The 23,686-nt window shown below is 39.8% G+C and overlaps 1 protein-coding gene across 2 annotated transcripts in view; it reads left to right on the top strand.

The window, feature by feature from the left end:
* The first annotated feature begins 11,369 nt into the window (after positions 1-11,369).
* slc22a23 (solute carrier family 22 member 23) overlaps positions 11,370-23,686 on the top strand; it is a 39,144-nt gene continuing 26,827 nt past the window's right edge. For both annotated transcript variants that reach the window (XM_053630037.1, XM_053630038.1), the window contains exon 1: positions 11,370-12,400. In XM_053630037.1, the coding sequence (XP_053486012.1) occupies positions 11,912-12,400 (489 nt within the window). In that variant the 5' untranslated portion in view covers positions 11,370-11,911. The remainder of the gene's footprint in view (positions 12,401-23,686) is intronic.

The following is a 23,686-nucleotide window of genomic DNA, read 5'->3' on the forward strand; positions in this document are numbered from 1 at the left end:
CTGCACTTTGCTTCTTCTGGAACTCAATTAAAGATCTTGTACAGTAGCACTACTTGTATTGTTCTCTGCTTGATATATCGCTTTGCTTGTATTTCCTCATTTGTAAGTCGCTTTGGATAAAAGCATCTGATAATGAATAAATGTAAATGTATTGTAAATGTATAGAGTGTGTGTATATAGAGTGTGTGTGTGTATAGAGTGTGTATATAGAGTGTGTGTATTTAGAGTGTGTATATAGAGCTTGTATATATAGAGTGTGTATATAGTTTGTATATATAGTGTGTGTATATAGAGTTTATATATAGAGCGTGTATATATAGAGTGTGTATATAGAGTGTGTATATAGAGTGTATATATAGAGCGTGTATATATAGAGCGTATATATAGGGTGTATATATATAGAGTGTATATATAAAGTGTATATAGAGAGTGTATATATAGAGTGTGTATATAGTGTGTATATATAGTGTGTGTATATAGAGCGTGTATATATAGAGTTTATATATAGAGTGTGTATATAGAGTGTGTATATAGAGTGTATATATAGAGTTTATATACAGAGTGTATATATAGAGTGTGTATATAGACTGTATATATAGAGTGTGTATATAGAGTGTGTATATAGAGTGTGTATATACAGCGTGTGTATAGAGCATGTTTATATAGTGTGTATATAAAGCGTGTATATATAGAGCGTGTGTATATAGAGCATGTGTAAATATAGAGTGTGTATATAGAGCATGTATATATAGAGTGTGTATATAGAGCGTGTATATATACAGTGTGTATATAGAGTGTGTGTGTGTGTGTGTGTGTATAGAGTGTGTAAATAGAGTGTGTATATAGAGTGTGTGTATATAGAGTGTGTATATAGAGCGTGTGTATATAGAGCATGTGTATATAGAGTGTGTATGTAGAGCGTGTGTATATAGAGCATGTGTATATAGAGCATATGTATATAGAGCGTGTATATATAGAGTGTGTATATAGAGTGTGGGTATATAGAGCGTGTATATAGAGTGTGTATATAGAGTGTGTATATAGAGCGTGTGTATATAGAGTGTGTGTATAGAGTGTGTATATAAAGCATGTGTATTTAGAGTGTGTGTATATAGAGTGTGTGTATATAGAGTGTGTATATAGAGCATGTGTATATAGAGCGTGTGTATATAGAGTGTGGGTATATAGAGCGTGTATATAGAGTGTGTATATAGAGCGTGTGTATAGAGTGTGTATATAAAGCATGTGTATTTAGAGTGTGTGTATATAGAGTGTGTGTATATAGAGTGTGTATATAGAGCGTGTATATAGAGCATGTGTATATAGAGTGTGTATATATAGAGCGTGTGTATATAGAGCGTGTGTATAGAGTGCGTATATAAAGCGTGTGTATTTAGAGTGTGTGTATATAGAGTGTGTGTATATAGAGTGTGTATATAGAGTGTGTGTATATAGAGCGTGTGTATATAAAGCGTGTGTATTTAGAGTGTGTGTATATAGAGTGTGTGTATATAGAGTGTGTATTTAGAGTGTGTGTATATAGAGTGTGTATATAAAGCATGTGTATTTAGAGTGTGTGTGTATAGAGTGTGTATATAAAGCATGTGTATTTAGAGTGTGTGTGTATAGAGTGTGTATATAAAGCATGTGTATATAGAGTGTGTGTATATAGAGTGTGTATATAAAGCATGTGTATTTAGAGTGTGTGTATATAGAGTGTGTATATAAAGCATGTGTATTTAGAGTGTGTGTATATAGAATGTGTATATAAAGCATGTGTATTTAGAGTGTGTGTGTATAGAGTGTGTATATAAAGCATGTGTATTTAGAGTGTGTGTATATAGAGTGTGTATATAGAGCGTGTGTATAGAGTGTGTATATAAAGCATGTGTATATAGAGTGTGTATATAGAGTGTGTGTGTATAGAGTGTGTATATAAAGCATGTGTATTTAGAGTGTGTGTGTATAGAGTGTGTATATAAAGCATGTGTATTTAGAGTGTGTGTATAGAGTGTGTATATAAAGCATGTGTATTTAGAGTGTGTGTGTATAGAGTGTGTATATAAAGCATGTGTATTTAGAGTGTGTGTGTATAGAGTGTGTATATAAAGCATGTGTATTTAGAGTGTGTGTATATAGAGTGTGTGTATATAGAGCATGTGTATATAGTGTGTGTATAGAGTGTGTATACAGAGCGTGTGTGTATATAGAGTGTGTATATAGAGCGTGTGTATAGAGTGTGTATATAAAGCATGTGTATTTAGAGTGTGTGTATATAGAGTGTGTATATAGAGTGTGTGTATATAGAGTGTGTATATAAAGCATGTGTATTTAGAGTGTGTGTGTATAGAGTGTGTATATAAAGCATGTGTATTTAGTGTGTGTGTATAGAGTGTGTATATAAAGCATGTGTATTTAGAGTGTGTGTATATAGAGTGTGTATATAAAGCATGTGTATTTAGAGTGTGTGTATATAGAGTGTGTGTATATAGAGTGTGTATACAGAGCGTGTGTGTATATAGTGTGTGTATATAGAGTGTGTGTATATAGAGTGTGTATATAAAGCATGTGTATTTAGAGTGTGTGTGTATAGAGTGTGTATATAAAGCATGTGTATATAGAGTGTGTGTGTATATAGTGTGTATATAAAGCATGTGTATATAGAGTGTATGTATATAGAGCATGTTTATATAGTGTGTGTATATAGAGTGTGTGTATATAGAGCATGTATATATAGTGTGTGTATATAAAGCATGTGTATTTCGAGTGTGTGTGTATATAGTGTGTATATAAAGCATGTGTATATAGAGTGTGTGTATATAGAGTGTGTATATAAAGCATGTGTATTTAGAGTGTGTGTGTATATAGTGTGTATATAAAGCATGTGTATATAGAGTGTGTGTATATAGAGCATGTATATATAGTGTGTGTATATAGAGTGTGTGTATATAGAGCATGTATATATAGTGTGTATATAAAGCATGTGTATATAGAGTGTGTATATAGAGTGTGTGTATATAGAGTGTGTGTATATAGAGCATGTATATAGTGTGTGTATAGAGTGTGTATACAGAGCGTGTGTGTATATAGTGTGTGTATGTAGAGTGTGTGTATATGCACACACACATACAGTCACATACACACACATACACACCCACACACACACAGTTCATTACTTATTTATTTATTTATATAAATTATTTATTACTTATTTATGAATCATTTAATGATGTAAACCCATCAGCTCTGACAGTTATTCCCAGATGTTCACCTGCTGAACTCTGAACCTTTTTCACTGCAGTTCCAGATACAGAAATGACCCTAAACCAGGATTTACAACCTACACAAGGAGCGGCATTTACTGCGAACGTTACCATAGCAACGAGAAGCATTCCTGTCAGAACATGTTGCTAACCGTTGCTCAGTGTGTTAGTTATTAATCACCTCGCTTTGTGTTCAAGTCTTAAATAATGTCAGTTTCAGCAAAAAGACCCAAGAGGAAGACTTCATATTAGAAATGTTCCTCTGAGGCTCAGTTAATATTATATTATATTATTATATTATTATATATTGTATTATTATATATTATAAATTATAGATTATATTATTATATATTTTATATTATTATATTATTATATTATAAGATAACAATTATTATTAAATCAATTAAAGCTTGTATAAATCACACCTGAAGATGAAGCCACATGCCCTACATGCAAATAATTAACCTGAAAATAAACTAATCAAGCGAAGTCCATGTGCCTTTTCTGTAAAGCACATGTTTTAAATATAGACTACATGGCCAAAAGTATGTGCACCCTGACCACCAGATCCATGTGTGCCTGTTGAACATCTCCAGATTCCAGATTTATTCCCCCTTTCCTGTTATAATGCGCTCCACTCTTCTGGGAAAGCTTTCCACTAGATTTTGGGGCGTGGCTGTGGGGATTTGTGTTCGTGAGGTTGAGCGTTATTGAGGTTGAGGTCAGGTGCATTAGTAAGAGCGTTAGTGAGGTTGAGGTGAGGTGCTGATGATGATGTAAGGAGACTCCAGTTCCAGTTCATCCCAAAGGTGTTCAGTGGGGTTGAGGTCAGGGCTCTGTGCAGGACACTCAAGTTCTTCTACCTTCTTCCAACCTTCACACACCACGTCTTCATGAAGCTCGCTTTGTGCACATCGTCGTGCTGGAACAGTGTTTGGGTTCCTCTTAGTTCCAGTGAAGGGGAATTGTAATGCCACTGCACACAGAGACGTTCTATACAACTGTGTGTTTCACAAGTTTTTGGCAACAGTTTGGAGAAGAACCACATGGTGTGTGATGGTCAGGGGTGCACATACTTTTGGCCTTATGATTTTGGTATTTTATTTACACAGTACAATGTTTTTATCAGTAGAGGTTGTCACAAGACAGCTTTAGGGAGAATGTAGCCCTTTATTCTGCTCTGTTCCAGACGTATGCATTTATATATTTATTATAATTCAGATCAGTCGTATTATTAATTACATTATATTATTACACTGTGTGTAACCATAGCAACGGTAATCAGGGGTTAAAAAGCAAATGTCAGGTTTCTGTGTGAGAATTCAGCCGGGTCGCGTACATGTCGAGTGTTAAATGTGTTTTATTGTGACATTACACAGCGCTGTGAGGAGTGTGTGAGGTGCAGACAGATGGGTGTGTGTAGGGTGTGGTGTCTCACACACACACACACACACACACACACACACAAGTGAAAGGAGAGGCGGGCGAGCGACATGTTCAAAACTGTTGCAATAACACACACACAGGTTTCAGCTACACTCCTTCGCCTAAGGCATGGAGAATGAAGGAAGGTGTGAATACACACACACACACACACACACACACACACACTCACACACACACACTCACATAGTTTTATTTGCATAAGAACCCATAGTAGTTGCATGAAGATTTTGCAGTGCACTAAGATGGGACTGTGCAAAAGTTCTGGCACCCTAACAATTTTATATCAATGTTCTATTGTTTATTTGATGTTTTCTGCATTAGTGTATCGGTAAATCTATTACAGAAAACTCACATGCACGTCACGTGAAATCTAAGCATGCATTTTTTACACACTTCACATGTTCTGTTTGATCATTTTTCACATATTCAGCTTGTGTTTTATTCATTCAGCAGACGCTTTTATCCAAATGAGGAAATACAAGCACAGTGATATTTCAAGCGGAGAACAACACAAGTAGTGCTACTGTACAAGACTTTTAACTGAGTTCTAGAGAAAGAGCACAGAGGAGAGGTGTAAGAGCAGGTGGAGGTGCAGAGTGTTTAAAAAGGGGGGGACCAGGGGATAAGTTAGGGGTTAGTTAAGTGTCACAGAAGAGGTGGGTTTTTTAAGATTGAAGCTGGAAGTTGATTCCACCACTGAGGGACAGGCAGTGTGAAGGTTTATATTTTCCCACATGTGATTTTCTTCACTTGATTTATTTACTTTCACATCTACAGCCTGTGGTTTTAATGTCTACGTGATGTCATGTTTATTTTAAGGCTATAACTTTAATACGCCATGTCAGCGCTGGTTTCAGCCACAAAATGGCCAACAGAGACTCCATTTCCCAGCAGCCTTGCAAATCACATGACATGAGTGTGTGTAGCCTGCTGTTACCTATCATATGTGTATGTTTCTTGCCTCATTTTCATAGCTCAGGTTTATTGTTCTTGTTTTCGACTTTGTTTTGTGTGTGTTTCCTTTAATAAACCAACTGCACTTACGTACGTCTCTTTTATCTGACAAAAGACAAGTCTATCCTTCACTTTCACTTTCACAGCAGTTTATTTACAGATGAGATCAGATTTAAACATTCTAATAAAAATGCTCTGGGTTTTAATGTGTGTGTGTGTGTGTGTGTGTGTGTGTGTGTGTGTGTGTGTGTGTTAGACTGCCTAGCTTGGAGTGTACAGTTTAATATGAGACTTATATGAGTCTCTTATCTGTGTGCTGTCATTGACAACCATACACACACACACACACACACACACACACAGAGCGATAAGAATGTGTTCCTGTTAGTGCATTGCACAGGTTCTCAAGAACCACCATGTGATTGTGAAACAGCATACCACATGCCCCAATACCCCCCCCCCCCCGCCCCCCATGCATTGTGCATTTGAGTATATGGCTTGACCCCTTCTATATTTACATTTCTGCTTCTTTGATTTTTTTTAGGCACAAAAATCACTAATGTCATGATAGGACACATTATTTCCAGTATTCTGATTAATAATACTTGTTTTGGCAAGTTCAGTAAGACTTTCCTGTTCCATGGATGATCTGAAGTACTTTATTAGGAACATTATACTAATATTGGGTAGAACCTCCCTTTGCTCTCATAACAGCCTCAGTTCTTCATGGCATGGATTTTACAAGATGTTGAAAACATTCCTTTGAGATTCTGGTCCATGAAGACATGATGACAATATTTCCTGCTGTGAATCTCCCGTTATACCACACGCCAAAGCTGTTCTACTGGATTCAGATCCGGTGTCTGGGAAGGCCGCTGAAGATCACTGAACTCATCGTCATGTTCATGAAACCAGTTTGAGATGATTTTTGCTTTGTGACACGGTGCAGTAGCATGCTGGAAGTAGGCATTAGAAGATGGTAAACTGTGGCCATGAAGGGATACACACAGTCACCAACTAATATACTGTGGCATTAAAGCCATGATTGATTTGTATTCATGAGAAGTGTGCCAAGAAAACATTCCCCACACCATCACACCACCTCCACCAGCCTGGACTGGTGACACAAGGCAGGTTTGGTCCATGGATTCATGCTGTTGGTACCAAATTCTGACTCAACCATCTGTGTTCCTCAGCAGAAACCGAGATTCATCAGACCAGGCAACGTTTTTCCAGTCTTCAGCTGTCCAGTGTTGGTGATCCTGTGCCCACTGCAGCCTCAGCTTTCTGTTCCTGTCTGAAACTTGTGTGTGAAAATCCCAGGAGATCAGCAGTTATAGAAATACTCAAACTAGCCCGTCTGGTACCAACAATCATGCCACGCTCAAGATCACTGAGATCTCTGAGATTGTTCCTGATTCTGATGGTTGATATGAACATTACCCAAAGCTGCTGGCTCGTATCTACAGGATTTTATGCATTGCGCTGCTGCCACATGAATGACTGATTAGATAACTGCATGAATGAGCAGGTGTAAAGGTGTTCCTAATAAAGTGCTCTGTGAGTGTAGTTCTTCATCCGCTTCAATTTGGAAAAGCTTCTTTCTGCAGAGGCAATAGCAGTTGGTAATGGCTATTGTTTTTGGTGAATGAAGGTGAGAAGTTCCAGTGCACTCATTTTGTTGGAGGGTAAATCTGGAAGGTGTGTTATCTCAAATGCCAGTATCTCCATCAATGTCACTCGCAATCCCTGCAGTTATAATCTTGCACAGCTCCTCACATTTATTGCACACGGTCTGAATTGAGCAAGACAGCAAATTTCGATGTGAGATCATCCAATGATGTCATACTCATGATATCCAGACAACTGACAAGAAAAATATAATGGTATACACGTGTCCTCCCCAGACTTCTCTAGAACTACTTACTTATCGGTACTTTGGGTTAACTATTTTTGTCTGAAAAATAGCAGTGAATGCGGCGTGTCGACCTTTAAGACGCCGCAAGGCAACTACTACCAGTGTGTACAGGACAACATTAACTAGGATGTGTGCACTCCAACTAGTGAATGATGCACTGGAATTAATAAAGTATTCGAATGAAACATAAACTGAGTCTTAATATGTACTGATTATCGATATGCAAATATGTAAACTACTGAGTGAATGGAAATAAAAAAACTAAAAACTAACAGTTATGATGAATAAATATAAGGTGCAACCAAACACTGAAGTCATCGTGAGCTTTTGAAGTTTCTGTAAGGATTTGGTAACTCTTGAGTCATTATTAAGGCGTTATCATGATCTTCACTTTAGAATACGGTTCCCAATAATGAGTAATTCCTTCTGAAGGGTTTGGTAACACTTGAGTCATTACTAGTGGAACACCGCGATTCTCACAATACTTATTAATGAAAACTTAATACTAATCCATGAGGTAGAAGACTTACACAGACCTGAAAAGTGAGAAGTGTGGATCTAAGCACTCTTCTCTTTATTTAAGTATTAATAATAATGTGGACAAAAATTTTTATAAATAAGGGTGAAGTTCAGAGGGATGATGGAAACTTGGCCAGAGGAGTAAGGTCCTGAAATGTGCATTTAAAAAGCCATTTCTTTACAATGATCCATAGTTCTCTAGGAGGAATGATAAAATGTACAAATTTTTAACAGCTAACCCAAATCATAAGTCTGTTTTTACCTACTGATTATGTAAACAATCTTATCTATTCGTTATCAGTAGTGGTGTCTCATTCATTGTTTATAATGGTGATGAGGAGTAGGTCTTGTGAGATGTTCAGGATCATTGTGGAAAGGATTGCTGGACAAGATATCCTACAGAATCTCTTCTGTAGAAAGAGGAGAAGAAATGGGATATGGAAAGAGGAATGGAAGAGTGATTATGCAGATTTTCCTAATCCTACTCTAAATTAGGTGACCAGCAGTCAGGTAAGATGGTGAAGGAAGGTTGAGAACAGAAGAGGAAAAAGATCTACTCTTCCCCTCGTATTCTTGGTTGAGTCCCCTTGGTCCTTCATTGCTGCCCAGTTTGAGTGTGGTGGAACCTGGTCTGTATAAAGGCAGGATAGAAATCACTCATGAACAGATTGAAGTCAGTTATATGTTACTTCATCCGGCCACCAGAGGGCTCCAATGGTCAGATCCTGATACATCGTATTTTCTTTACTCTCCAACATTTTGAGGTTAGAAACTTTATAAGCATATTATTGCTGCCTGATAAACAACACAACACAATCATTCTACATGTTCTTGTGAAAATCTATAATTCCTCATGTCAAAATTGAAGTGATCTGAAGTGATCTAAACAGAACCTTTTATAATAACTCGCATAATATTTATTCTACGTGTCATTTAACACATTAATTCTGAATGGTGAAATAATTTGACATGAAACATTCACTTTTAAAAGGTTTAAAGTGACACACTGAAGTACTGTGTGTGTGTGTGTGTGTGTGTGTGTGTGTGTGTGTGTGTGCTGCTCTGTTCAGCTACACTTTATCTTACACAGAGAGATTTTGTTTTCTCTGTAAATTATATTATATTTGTAATTCGGGTTAAATCTGGAGGCTGTGGATAATTACTGTTTCTAATCAGTCTCTAAATCATTAACAAAAGCTTTACAAAATTAACTGATGAAATAAAATGTAATAAATTTGAATTGATCCTCATTCTCAGTTTAGTGAGTAAATGATGCATTTCCCATAGAGACCAGCAGATGGAGACACTATAACATACAGAGAGAGAGAGAGAGAGAGAGAGAGAGAGAGAGAGAGAGCTTCTGTAACACACAGACAGACAGATTCTCTAACACACAGACAGACAGATTCTCTAACACACAGACAGACAGTGAGTCACACAGTGAGACAGACAAACAGACAGACAGAGAGTGAGACAGACAGTAAGACAGCTCTGCCCATGGATGGAAGTCTTGTGTGTAGAGGACAGTGTAGATTACAAACAGAGTAAAGTTCCCTTCTGGGGGATTTTTATTTCTGTAAATAAACTAAAGTTGTTTATTAGAACATATTAATGTTAAATTAACTTAATGTTAATGAAAACTCTAGGCTTCATTTTCTGACCTTTAACCTTTAACCTTTAACCCACTGACAGAGGCACTAATAAAATGTAGTTGTGAGAGTGATGAGTATAAATCAGGAGCTCTGGGGTGTTCTGGGAGTTTAACAGTAAAGGTTCTACGCAGAACCCTACAACAGAGGGGTACTGTATCAAAGAGAACTTCTGCAGAAACCACTGAGGAACACTTTTGATAATGTTTATACTTTAAAAATGTTCTAGTGAGAAAAGGTTCTTTAGAGTGAAGCCAGAACTTTCCTTTTAGGAACCTGCTGTGGCATCACTCTAGAACCGATTTCTGACATTCTGACTTTGTGAAAGTGGAGATAAAAGATATTCAGTGTAAATAATTACTACTCTGAGAATCACAACATAATTAAATAGAACTTGATTCAATTAAATTTCATTTCAGTCATATAAAAGAACATTAGAAGCAGCTGTTCTAAGCTTTTTATATGTTTCTCAGGAATGTTCTGGTTTTATTATTGTGGAGAAAGTCACTGCAGTGCTCGTGTTCTCCCAAACCACTTCATACATAAAAAACTCAACACTCGGTCCTGAAAGGAACCTGAAAACAAACGAAAAGGAAGAACTGCCTGAGGCAACAAGAGGAAGAACCCTTGAGAGGAAGCAGACTCAAAAGGGAAGCCATCCTCATCTGGCTGACATCGGATAGTGCGCAAATAAATAATTTCCCTTCTATAACTGTGTACTATGAACTGTTATTAGCTGTAGCTGTCTCTAGGCTGTCCAAGCAAGAACATCCACAGCCATCTTTATGGTTTCTATGTGGTACCATCCACAGCAATCTCATCCAAACATGTCTGTTCACCACAACACTCTATGCCCATGAACCCTCCAGATCTCTCCAGATCTAATCCTACTTCAAATGAAACTATTCTTGTGATCAGAAAGATTACTTCTAGCTACACGTGGTCCTAGTAGATGTTCTTCTGTCTTATCAGAATTAAGTAAAAGGAAGTTATAAAGCATCCAACGTCTAATGTCCTTTACACAATCCTCAACTTTACTAAGCTGCTGTCTGTCCTCTGGCTTCGCTGAAACATACAGCTGTGTATCATCAGCATAACAGTGGAAGATAATTCCATGTTTACGAATAATTTGACCCAGAGGTAGCATACATAGAGTAAAAAGCAGTGGGTCTAGAACTTTAAGCTATTCATAAACACTACCGGTTAAAAGTTTGGGGTCACCTAGAAAATGTCTCAATTTCCATGAAAACTCTTAGTTGTATAAATCTAATGAGCTGTTAAATGAACCGAAATCGTAGTCAAGACATGGACAAGGTTAGAAATAATGATTTTTGTATGAAATAAGAATTTCATCCTTCACTTCTTGCTTTCGTCAGAGAATCCTCCTTTTGCAGCAAATACAGCCTTACAGACCTTTCGCATCCTAGCTGTCAGTTTGTGGAGGTGATCTGAGGAAACTTCACTCCAGTGTACATTTGTTCATCACACTGAAGACAGAAATACACAGAGCCAATGTAAAGGCTGGCTTCCAGGTATTTGTTTTCCTGTGTCCTATTTAGGAAATGACATAGTGACTTCTACTTGTGTATTTGGGACGAAGCCCAGTGCGTGATTTGAGGGGGCGGGGTTTAATACTGTCTCCACCCACTGTTCCTATCGCTGTACAGAGGAGAGAGACGGAGACTGAGATAGACGGAGAGTGAGACAGTAGAACCGACACCGGCACTGGAATAAACACCGCACACACGTCACCACGCCGCGCGCTCACCGCAGGAGGTCTCACGCGCACACCGGAGGATGACGGAGTGACGGATTGAGGGATTGAGGGATTATGCTCGGTGCAGGATCGGTGTGCTCGCGCTGCGCAGTTGGACAGGTGTGTTACCTGTGGCGGGCTTCCCGCTTTCCCCTTCCGGCTCCGGCTCCGATAAGAACCGCGCCACGCGAGCGCCGGTTTATTCCGGGTTAAAGGTGCGGCTCGGATTTGGACAGCAGCAGCAGCAGCAGCAGCAGGAGGGGAACGGGACATACCGCCTCCGTTAACACCGACAGCACAGGCGCGAGACAATCGGGCCTGTGTTAGTGACATAAACACCCTTTATTATCGTGCCTCTGACGCAGCGCGGAACCGGACACAGCCGGAACCAGACCGGACCGCGGACATGGCGGAGTCACAGCCGGACCCCGAGGACCATCATCATCCTCCTCCTCCTCTTCCTCCTCTTCCTCTTCCCGGACCACCGGAGAACGGCTTCGTGACACCGGAAGCGCCGTCTCCGGGTCTGATGCTGTCGCGCGTGGACGGCTGCGTCCTACCTTTCCTGGGCGGGTTCGGTCGGTACCAGAAGCAGCTCGTGGTGCTCACGTGGATCCCGGCTCTGTTTATCGGCTTCAGCCAGTTCTCTGACTATTTCCTGCTTGCGCAACCCAACAGCACATGCCTGCGGACCATCAACGGCACCGGGGCGACCGAGCACGAGACCACCACGGCGATGACCACCGCCATGACCTCCGCTTCGTTTTTCCCTCACGCACTTCACACCGCGGCAGTGAGTAACGGGAGCGCGCGAGCCTCGGAGCATTGCGAGTGCGAGAATGAGACATGGACGCACGAGCTGCTGTCAGGACTCACACAGAATGTGGTGACCAAGGTATCACACACACACACACACACACACACACACAGAGGGCACGGACCGGTGCTGAACCACGTGACCACGCAAAAACGCTGAGCGTGCAAAGCAAGTGTGACGTCATCACCATTCATTTCACTCCGTTTACAGTGGAGAGCTTTCAGTGTTTGTTTTAGTGTGTGTTAGTGTGTATTACAGGGTATTAGTGTGTATCACAGTGAAGTAGTGTGTGGTGGTGTGTATTACAGTACATTAGTGTGTGTGTTAGACAGTGGTAGCTCAGTGGTAAAACAGTGGATAACAGAGTAGAAGGTTGTGAGTTCAGATCCCAGAGTGTGTTAGTGTGTGTGTTAGTGTGTGTGATAGTGTTGGAGTGTGTGTTAGACAGTGGTAGCTCAATGGTTAAGACGGAGGATAACTGATTAGAAGGTTGTGAGTTCAGATCCCTGTGTGTGTGTGTGTGTGTGTGTGTGTGTGTGTAAGTAGCAGTGGTAGCTCAGTGGTTAAGATGGAGGATAACTGATTAGAAGGTTGTGAGTTCAGATCCCTGTGTGTGTGTGTGTGTGTGTGTGTGTGTGTGTAAAAGTAGCAGTGGTAGCTCAGTGGTTAAGACGGAGGATAACTGATTAGAAGGTTGTGAGTTCAGATCCCTGTGTGTGTGTGTGTGTGTGTGTGTGTGTGTGTGTAAAAGTAGCAGTGGTAGCTCAGTGGTTAAGACGGAGGATAACCGATTAGAAGGTTGTGAGTTCAGATCCCTGTGTGTGTGTGTGTGTGTGTGTGTGTGTGTGTGTGTAAGTAGCAGTGGTAGCTCAGTGGTTAAGATGGAGGATAACCGATTAGAAGGTTGTGAGTTCAGATCCCTGTGTGTGTGTGTGTGTGTGTGTGTGTGTGTGTGTGTGTAAAAGTAGCAGTGGTAGCTCAGTGGTTAAGACGGAGGATAACCGATTAGAAGGTTGTGAGTTCAGATCCCTGTGTGTGTGTGTGTGTGTGTGTGTGTAAAAGTAGCAGTGGTAGCTCAGTGGTTAAGACGGAGGATAACTGATTAGAAGGTTGTGAGTTCAGATCCCTGTGTGTGTGTGTGTGTAAAAGTAGCAGTGGTAGCTCAGTGGTTAAGACGGAGGATAACCGATTAGAAGGTTGTGAGTTCAGATCCCTGTGTGTAAGTAGCAGTGGTAGCTCAGTGGTTAAGACGGAGGATAACCGATTAGAAGGTTGTGAGTTCAGATCCCTGTGTGTGTGTGTAAGTAGCAGTGGTAGCTCAGTGGTTAAGACGGAGGATAACCGATTAGAAGGTTGTGAGTTCAGATCCCCGTGCTGTCACTGCTGGCCCCTGAGCAAGGCTTTTATTTCTGTGCTAAATCCCTAAACTGAGAACAGCGTGATGTTCTGCTTTCTCATCACTCAGCCCCGATTTCCATGTCCAGACTCATTTTAGTGCTAAGTGACTACAACCCCCCCCCCCCCCTTTCAGGTGTAAGGAGCGGGGAGGTGATGATATTAGCGGCTGTGACGGGGGTCTGTGGGAGTCACACACACTAATGTGCAGTAAACAGAACAAAAACATAACACCACATCTTTAATGTAATCCTGTTACAAATTATTTCACATGGTCCACATTTTCATTTGATTTTGAGTCCGAACGCCATGTCCGATCGCCGCGTCCGAGCGATGTGTCTGAACTCCACGTCTGAGCGCCGTGTCCGAGTGTCGAGCACCGTGTCCAAGCGCCGTGAAGTGTAGGAGAGCAAAAAACCCAGCAAGTGTAATGCCTTCTGAATGATCATCACCGTTATTTGTGCGGTGTTTGATCTGACACTTTGGTGTAGGCCTGTTTAAGCTTTTCAGTTCAGACTGCGCCTCCTTTCCCCCGTTTCGGCTGAAACACGGCGGGCGTTGACCAGGTTTCGGCTTCCGGGCAGCGTGGGTTAATATCGGAGAGTTCCTCATACCTGCACAGATCACTCCAGATTCATGTGGTGATCATGTGGCTCATCTCCTGTTCAGCTGGGGAGAAAGGACCGCTCTGTTGAGTGATAACTTCTACTAGCCATGTTTTAAAATGATTTCACACAAAACGTTCCAGTCCCTCCAGGATTTCACCATGCTCCGATCACAGAAACGAAAGCACAATCAAGTAAACTGTAATATTCTGAGGAGCTGCAGTTTTTCAACATTACAGCAGATTCGGGCCAAGACATCTCATGTGATTAGGGATGCACTGAATGTTCGGCAACCGAAATTATTCGGCCGAAAATAGCAAAAAAAGCACTTTCGGTGTTCGGCAGAATAAGTGAAAAGGCCGAATAAATTTGACCGAACAATAATGTGTTTGATGGCCCGATGTTCCCTGGGATAGGCTCCAGGTTCCCCGTGACCCTGGAAAGGAGTAAGCGGTAGAAGATCGATGGATGACGCGCCAAATAGCCTAGCAACCAGATTGAGATGCGCGAATGTCACGACCTCCACTTCTGGCAGCGGGCTCGGAGCGATGAGGGGGCACGCGCATGCACGAGCTACGTGCACGAGCGCATGCTCTTCGGATGTTGACAACCGTGACATTATTTACTGTGGACACGTGCGTTTGTTTTTTTTCTGTTCCGGAGTATTCTGTCACGTCGCGAGACGTAAGGGAGTAGAGTACGGAAGCAGGTAAAGATGTATTTATTTAAGGGAACATAACATTAACAACATATCTAACTCTACTATATCTACTATAATACTCGGCGAGGTGTACAGGGACGCGAGCGGTATATATCCCCAATATCATCAGCCCTATAGAACCCAACAGAACCATTTATTGTGATTGCAGTTTCACCAAAAAAAGCACGAATTCTGAAAAAAATCCGCAGCAAAATCAAACGTTTTTGTCTGCAACAATCACAAAGCACACAGAAATCCTGTACAGACTGATGTTCTCATCGAGATTGAACATGATTACTTTTTTTATTACAAAGTCTATAAATGGTATTTAAAATTTGAAAACACTACGAAGGAAAACACTGCCTTCTTAACCACTGCTTCTTAACGGATCAGTGGTTAAGATGTTGGGTTACTGATCAGAAGGTCATAAGTTCAAACCCCAGCACTACCAAGCTGCCACTGTTGGGCCCTTAACCCTCAACTTCTCAGATATGGAAATAAGATAAATGTAAGTCTCTCTGGATAAGGCCGTCTGCCAAATGCCATACATGTGAACTAGATAAACACCTCCTCTAAAAAACAAAAACCCTGCCATGAGACAGCAGCACTTCATGGAGGACTCAGCTAGTAGCACAGCGAGGTGGAATGATCACTGCAGAGAAATAGAATGTGTACGGGTCTGAACACTCAGATGAACATGTTTATGTAAGATATAATGAATTTGATTCTACGCCGGTCGGAATTACGTCATGTTCAACAGACAAAGATGGTGCTGTTACTGTATATTTTTTATAAATAATTTATAAATAAATCACGTAATTCTTCTTAATGCATTATGTAAGACCCAAAAATAAATCAATCAAAATTGTAATCGAGAATTGTTCATTAATGTAAAAAAACTCTATATTTTTTGCAATGTCACTCATCCCCAGATTAAATCGTTATATCACACAAGCCTACTAGGCATTAAAGAAGCCTTTCACATGGAGGTCCCAGCTGGGTTCCAACAATGTTCCTGTATCTCACACACACTGGTCCAGGATGATCTAAACATTTAATCTAAACCAAGAGCGTAGGTTTGGTCTCAATATTGGTAGGGACACCCACCCCGGAAAAAAAGGACTGTTTAATATTAACAACCAACTGGTTTATTAAAATATAACATCTATATTTACATTAAGATATTTACATATTTACATTTAAATACAAATTATACAAAGCAACAGATCAAAGACTAAAAGAAAGTAAACTATGAAATTATTTGTTAACGGAAATGTTTTGCATCCAACATCAACATTCTTCATGATAGTCCTTGGTGTCTATTTAAACAATCCAAACAGATGCCTACGTCAGTCATTGACAGATACGAACTGTTGGCAAATATCTTTAAGATCTACTTGGTCAAGGGCCTCTTGATGTACATGGCATACAGCTACATTATTAAGCCACTGCTGAGACATGGTAGATCTTAGCCAATTATTGAAACCCTTTGTGCAGAAGGTAGGGTCATTCTTTTTTTCCAAAGTGGTCTTTTTTATGGTGTATGCTTTGACACACTCAAAACAAAGAACCTTTTTCAGTGTTGGACTGTAGTGAAGCCATGAATACTGACTGTGCCAGTTCGCCTGAAATCGCAAAATCCTGTTTGGAAGTTGCTGTACTTCGATGAATTTTGGATCAGGCTGGTATGGTTTACTCCCCATGTCCATGACACTGCTACACTGACTTGCTTCAGGATCGTCCTCACTCACACTGACTGTCTCCTAAAGAGAAAACTAAACCTAACCTGGTCTCTATCAACATTTGCAAATTATTCTTTTGCAGTCTGTGTTATAATAACTTGAACTAAGTTAACATTAAAATAGGTAGACTATGGTACTTACAATACATGTAAATTTACAATTTACAATTAATCCATAATAACATATGAAGAGTTCATGTGCAAAAACAGATATCCACCATTTTAATTCATTTTCATAAAGCATGTTTTAAATTGTGTATTCCAGGTAATACAAATCAACTGCAATTGGGTTGTTTTGATTACATTTATTTTCACTTACTTAAAACAACCTAACTGCAGTTTGATTGATATTACCTGGAATGCGCAATAAAAAAAACAACATGATTTTTAATATCCATAAGAATGGAGATATCTGTTTTTGCAGATGAACTCGTCATATAGGCCTATGTTTAATAACAAACTCATGACCAATATGTTGACTTTCAAAGGTTATACTGTATATTTGCTGAACATCCTAAAGACTCACTTTAATGCTGATGCCTTCCTACAATTCCAAAATATAATTCATAATTAGGACCTCCCTGTTTCGTCCTGCTCTACTTCAGCCTGCTGGTGCGTTTCCTGCATACAAACTCATTCATTAAATCATGACATTTTCATGGAATTTCTAGACTAAAGCTCAACTCAACATAATTTCATATATGCAGCTATTTTATGTTCCAGCTAGCAACCTGACTGCTAGCCTGCAGATGACAGAAGCCAGGGTTAGCTTGCTAGTTAACACTAGCTAACACGGTTAACTAACATCAGTTGACATTACTTTCCGCAGTGCGAGGCTGGTGACGTTTGGGTTTTCATTTTAAATCAATGTGTCTACTGGACAGTTAGTTTACTACCTATTACTTACGCTTTGGGTGGGGAAAAAGCTCCTGATGTCTCGTCGTTTTTCTGCTGGCATATCTACAAAGTACAAAACGTATTGGCATGGGAAAAATACTTTATTGTATGCTGTGCCATGCAAGTAATAGAGGAAAGGGAGTAAAGTCATCTGAAAGAATACATTTTTCACCCATGCTTGAGGTATGGACTGACAGCCTTGATAACATAGTTACCATTGTCAGCCGATCAGCCCTCGCCTCCGTGTCTGTACTCTACACTGGCAGCTCGATATTCGCATGTAAGGTGAGGCTTCAGATAGCCCCTCCCCCCTCCCTTTCAGCCAATCAAATGCTAGCATGCTTAAATCCTGGAGCTTCTGGGAGAGTATGCTATGGAATTTACATGACTTCACTCCAAATATAATGCGAACAAGTTCACACAAATATTGGTAGGGACAATTCTGCCCTCCCAAAATATTGGTAGGGACATGTCCCTACTGTCCATATGCAAACCTACGCCCTTGATCTAAACCCTCAGTGATCACTGATGTACCTCAAATCTGCCATCCCTCTCAAACATCCTCGTTCATGTACTTCCCTTCATCCGTGGAAAATATAATCTGCTCACGTTTAGGACGGTCCATGGCACGGAGTTTGGACTTAAAATAAAAGACTATATGTTGATTCTGGTACTTTTGTTATTGTAAACCTGGATCTCCTTCTCGATCACTGAAAAGAACTTCTCCTTGACCTTCAGCACTGGGTTCAGGACTGAAATACTCATTTGGGTTTCCTGAAAACTCTGTTGGAGAGATTAGTATAGTATGCAACAAGACTAACTTCAACAGAGCCAAGCAGAAGTCCTCAAGAAGCAGAATCCTTCCTTACCAGCAGAGAATAAATCCACGTCAGAAACCCCAAAGCGCAGGCACCACGAATAACATGAAGAGTTGTGTATCGAGTGTTAGAGGATAATAAATGTGGAAAAACATCATGGCCTAAAGTTCTAAAAGGCTTCATATGCGTGTGGACTGACGATGAGGTGGAACTACTGCTGAAGGTTCCACTTGAATACAGAGTGTTCTCCTGAGTCTGATCCTACATCTGCGTTCTCCGTGCAGTGTGTAGTACTGGAGAGATGAGTTCAGGAGCAGTCTCATCCTGTTTCCTCCACACGAGAGTTAATAAAACACTAAATAATCTTAAACACCTTCAAATCAAATACGAAATTACAGAGCACTCAGTAATCCCAGTCCCAGCAAATTCCTCACACACACACACACACACACACACACACATTTTGAGGAATATCTGAATACATGTAGGCAGAGAAGCAGAATGTAATTGCAGATCTATTTTATTATTTATTTTTAATGCTGTTAATTCTCAGATTGTCCTGACTGAGGACCGAGCCGTCACAGTAACCGCACTGTTAGCGCTTTCACTTCCTTATTAGCATTTAAATCGAAACTCCAAACCCTACTCTGTTTACCAGCGGTGAACGGCGTTTAATACGTCCGCTGGTGTCTTCTTTTTTTATACATTGTCTTGTATGTTGCTTAGTTTGTTGTCATAATGTTTTATTTTCCGGTTTATTACACCATGAGTAAGGCCAGTAGATTTTAAGTGACATAAATAACTTGTGTTGTAAAGTGAGAGAGAGTGTGCGTGTGTGCGCGCGTGCGTGTGTGAGCTTCTGTGTGTGTGCGCATGCATGTGTGTGTGTGGGGCTAAAATAAGTATAATCTTGGTAAGCTGGATCAGATGTGTGTGCATGTTACAGTCTCCCCTGGAGCTGGAACACAGAGGGGGTAATGAAAACTTACCAAAATTTATGTTCTCATAAAACTGAAGAAAGTGAATCTGAGAATGTTGATGCAATTTTAAAGGCAAGGTTCTCATGCCAGATATTGACTTTGTTCGGTTTATTGCTCTTTATGGGAGATATTTTTGTATAGAAATATTACATTTCATTATTTTTGAAGGCGTCTTTGCTCTGCTTTTACACGGTACTGTATATTACTATTTGTACATGCTTATACATCTGTTATACAGCATGATGAGTCAGCAGCATCAGCCTGACACAAAGCCTGCTTCTCTGTCACAAAGTGAGCCTGTTAGTTCAGTTACAGGATAGCTTCTCTGCCACAAAGTGAGCCTGTTAGTTCAGTTACAGGACTGCTTCTCTGCCACAAAGTGAGCCTGCTACTTCAGTTACAGGACTGGTTCTCTGCCACAAAGTGAACCTGTTAGTTCAGATACAGGACTGCTTCTCTGCCACAAAGTGAGCCTGTTAGTTCAGTTACAGGACTGCTTTTCTGCCACAAAGTGAGCCTGTTAGTTCAGTTACAGGACTGCTTTTCTGCCACAAAGTGAGCCTGTTAGTTCAGTTACAGGACTGCTTTTCTGCCACAAAGTGAGCCTGTTAGTTCAGATACAGCACTGAAGAAAGACATTCTGAGGCAGATGATTTTCCTAGTGTAGCAGTCAGAATGTGTGGAAATGGTGTAAGGTGATCTATTTGTATCCGAGTGCCTGAAGGCTTTGGACTGATAATTTAATGCACTGAGATTTAATGAACATGCAGAGAATAGCTCAGATATAGCTGAATGTTACATCACCGCTGTTTGGTAGCTTCTCCAACCTCAGTGTTTTAAACTAGCTTATTGAATTAGTGTGGTGTGTTATGCAAGTGATTATCAGCACATACCCAAGCTGCAGTGATGTGACTGGTTTGAACTTTGACCTCTCTTTCTTTATGGTGTGTGTGTGTGTGTGTGTGTGTGTGTGTGTGTTGTGCTCAGTATCTGTTCTCTGATAAATATTAGCATGAGTAGCTCTTGTGTTTAGCTGAGAGATTAAGCTGAAGGAGTTTTTAAAACTGTCATTGAAGTGCCCTTGATTGGATTACTCATGGAGGATTGGATTAGAACACTGATTAGGCAGCATGCTGAAGTGAGCACTTCACTATCCTTTGTGTGTGTGTGGTGGTGGAGGGGGGGGGGTGGGGGTATAGATGAAGTATAGATATGGGTTAAAAAAATAAATAATAAAATTAATAATAATAATAATAATAATAATAAAAGGAGAAACATCAGTGTTGACATTGTTGATTGTGAAGAAACCATTTCTCAAGATTATACTTAAATTAGTTTAAAGATGTCCATTCTCTAATGTGATGCTCTGAAGGAAAAGACCAGAATAAGTTTTCCTGTGTGGAATTATACAGTCCACTCTAGCTGCTCTAATTACTCTGTGTTTAATAGATTTAAAATTAATAAAGTCAGGAGGAGGAGGAGCTAAACCATACGTAATCTAATGAACTAAAACATTTTTAAATTTAATGAGGTTTATACTTATTTAAAATGTGACACTGGTGAAAACTTAATGTTTTTTTTTATCTAGAATTTTAAGTGCTTGTTGTAGTGATTCCAGTGGTTTTAGAACTCTACGTATTAGACCAGCTTGTCAAACAATAAGTGATGAAGAATCATAGAATGAAAATCTCTGCAGCCTCAGTCGATAAAGAATCTCTAATAACCTCAGATTTACCAAATTACACTTAACCTTTTAGTAAATGTTTTTTTATGTGGGTTTTGAAACTAAGATAGGAGTCTAAATGTACCTGTAGATATTTACATTCTGAATCAACTTGTAACCTCTCTCCTGAAATAAACATATTCTGCTTTACACTATATCAACACTATACTATATCCTTTAGAAAAGAACACACAAACTGTTCTAGACACATTTCATTATAGAGAGCACTGACGGAGCCAGGATGTGACTTTTACCATAACATCTCTCAGCTTATATTGTTGATGTACAGTGGGTAAATCATTAATGTACATGCTGGAGAGAATTGGGCCCAATACGGACCCCTGTGGAACACCAGTTGATGAACATAATGAATTAGATTAATAATGATCAATTTTGACTACGCTAAGAAAGATAAGATTTAATTAAATTTACAAGCACTACTGAAAAATTAAAATGAAGTCATTTATGCAAAAAGTTATATTGGTTAACCGTTTGCTGTCTGCAAATCAAGAAAAACAGCCTCTACCACTCCACCTTTATCCATTACTGCCTTAAACTTTCCAATAAAATAACATGTAGCAGTCTCTGTTCAGTGATTTGCCCTAAAACCGAATTGCACCGAATGCAGTTGGAAATAACTATTGTTAAGATGATTAATAATTTGGCAACCAGTTTTTCAGAACCCTTTGATATTGTGGGTAAAACACTAATGGACCTATAATTACAAGTTAAACGAGCATCGCCTCCTTTAAATATGAGCCACAACCACAGGATTCCAAAACTTAAGGAATCTCCCTTGGCCTAATGAAATATTAATAATGTGTGTTAGAGGGTTAACTATTGAGAAATTGATTCCTTTCAGGAAAGTTTATCCATACCATAGATATCCTTAGCCCTCGAAGACTTGAGAGACATGACTACTTTTCCAACCTCCATCTTTGTTACTGCTCTTAATAGCAGGGTTTTCAATAATTATAATAAAAAATCTGCCTTTGCTTTCCTTAATACTCTTACTACCTTATTTATTTCTATCGTGGGCCATCTTTGATCTTCTCGCTCATTTTAAGGCACTATCCTGTTCCTTCGTTAGTTTTTTAATATCATCATTCACCCAGGGGAGGGACTGTTCTTGTACTTACATTTCATCTTAATTGAAAAATCTCTAATTGTAGATTAGTACAGTTCTAATAGTTATAGTTATATTTCTAATTGTAACTTTTCTGTAAAGGTTTAACTAGCTATTTCTAAACCTGTTTCGATAACAATAAATTTTCCCAATTTATATATTTTTTATAGCTACAAAATCTAGGAAAAAAGTTTTTCCTTATTTTTTGGAATGCCGAAGAATGCCTTACTACTGGACTGTGGAACGTGATATGAGCACAATATTATGGTCTGACAGCCCAGTTATCATATGACTTTATCATTCTTTCGGGTTTATTACTAAATGTTGGGTCACTCTGGGTACTGGTGCTGTTTGTTATTCATGTTGGACCTCTGTCCAAGCAGGTGTACGATAAATAACTATAAGGACATCTGAGGTGATAAAATCATATTTAACTCTATACATGCTAGATCATTAGGATTTTACCATAAAATCTCATTACAATGAATAGTGTCCTCACCAGCGACTCTCGGGCTCTACCGTCTGCGAGTCCACTGGTAGACGAGTGTCAGTCTGAACCTCCAGGCCAGCCGATCGACACCGCCCCTCAGCCGCCAGATCCTCAGTACTCAGGGGCTCTGATGGCCACGATTGCCCTCCCCTCAGTAAGATTTGCCACAAATGCCCGCCTGGAGCGAACCCCGTGACCGCAGCAGATCAGCAGCACACCTCCGCTGGGTAGTCATCAGATCCTCCATGGAGATCGAGGAGAACACAGTATAAAGGTCTAGTTTAAAAACATGAGTATCCTCTGGATAATTACATACCTGAATAGAGGTGGAGGTATATAGAGGTGTGAGAATAGTTGGGGCAGGACACTGATGAATACTTGCAGACAAACGTTAGCAGATGGATATTATCACAGCATTATTGTGGTGTTGTTGTTTACACGCTGTTCTTCTGGTTTTACAGAAGAACACTGTCGTGCAGTTAAAAAGGTAACAAATAAAGAATACACTCCGTATCATCCAGAGAAACAGAAAGATCACAAGAAGGACGTGTTCACATTGTTGTAGATTATATTCAAATATCTGTTATTATTATTGTTTATTATTATTACACTGGTGAAGAGCACTGATATCTACTGCTGCTACAAACTTTACCACGAGCGTGTAGAGTAACAGAGCAGCTGCCACACCCCACATCCGCCATCTTGGATCACTTCATCTGGTTACTTCACTCCCTCATTCACTCCCTAATTCACTCATTCACGCCCTCATTCACGCCCTCATTCACTCCTTCACGCCCTCAATCACTCCCTCATTCACTCTCTCATTCACTCCCTCATTCACTCCCTCATTCACTCCCTCATTCACTCCCTCATTCACTCCTTCACGCCC

Source organism: Ictalurus furcatus, chromosome 7, assembly GCF_023375685.1.
Source record: "Ictalurus furcatus strain D&B chromosome 7, Billie_1.0, whole genome shotgun sequence".
Taxonomy (NCBI): domain Eukaryota; kingdom Metazoa; phylum Chordata; class Actinopteri; order Siluriformes; family Ictaluridae; genus Ictalurus; species Ictalurus furcatus.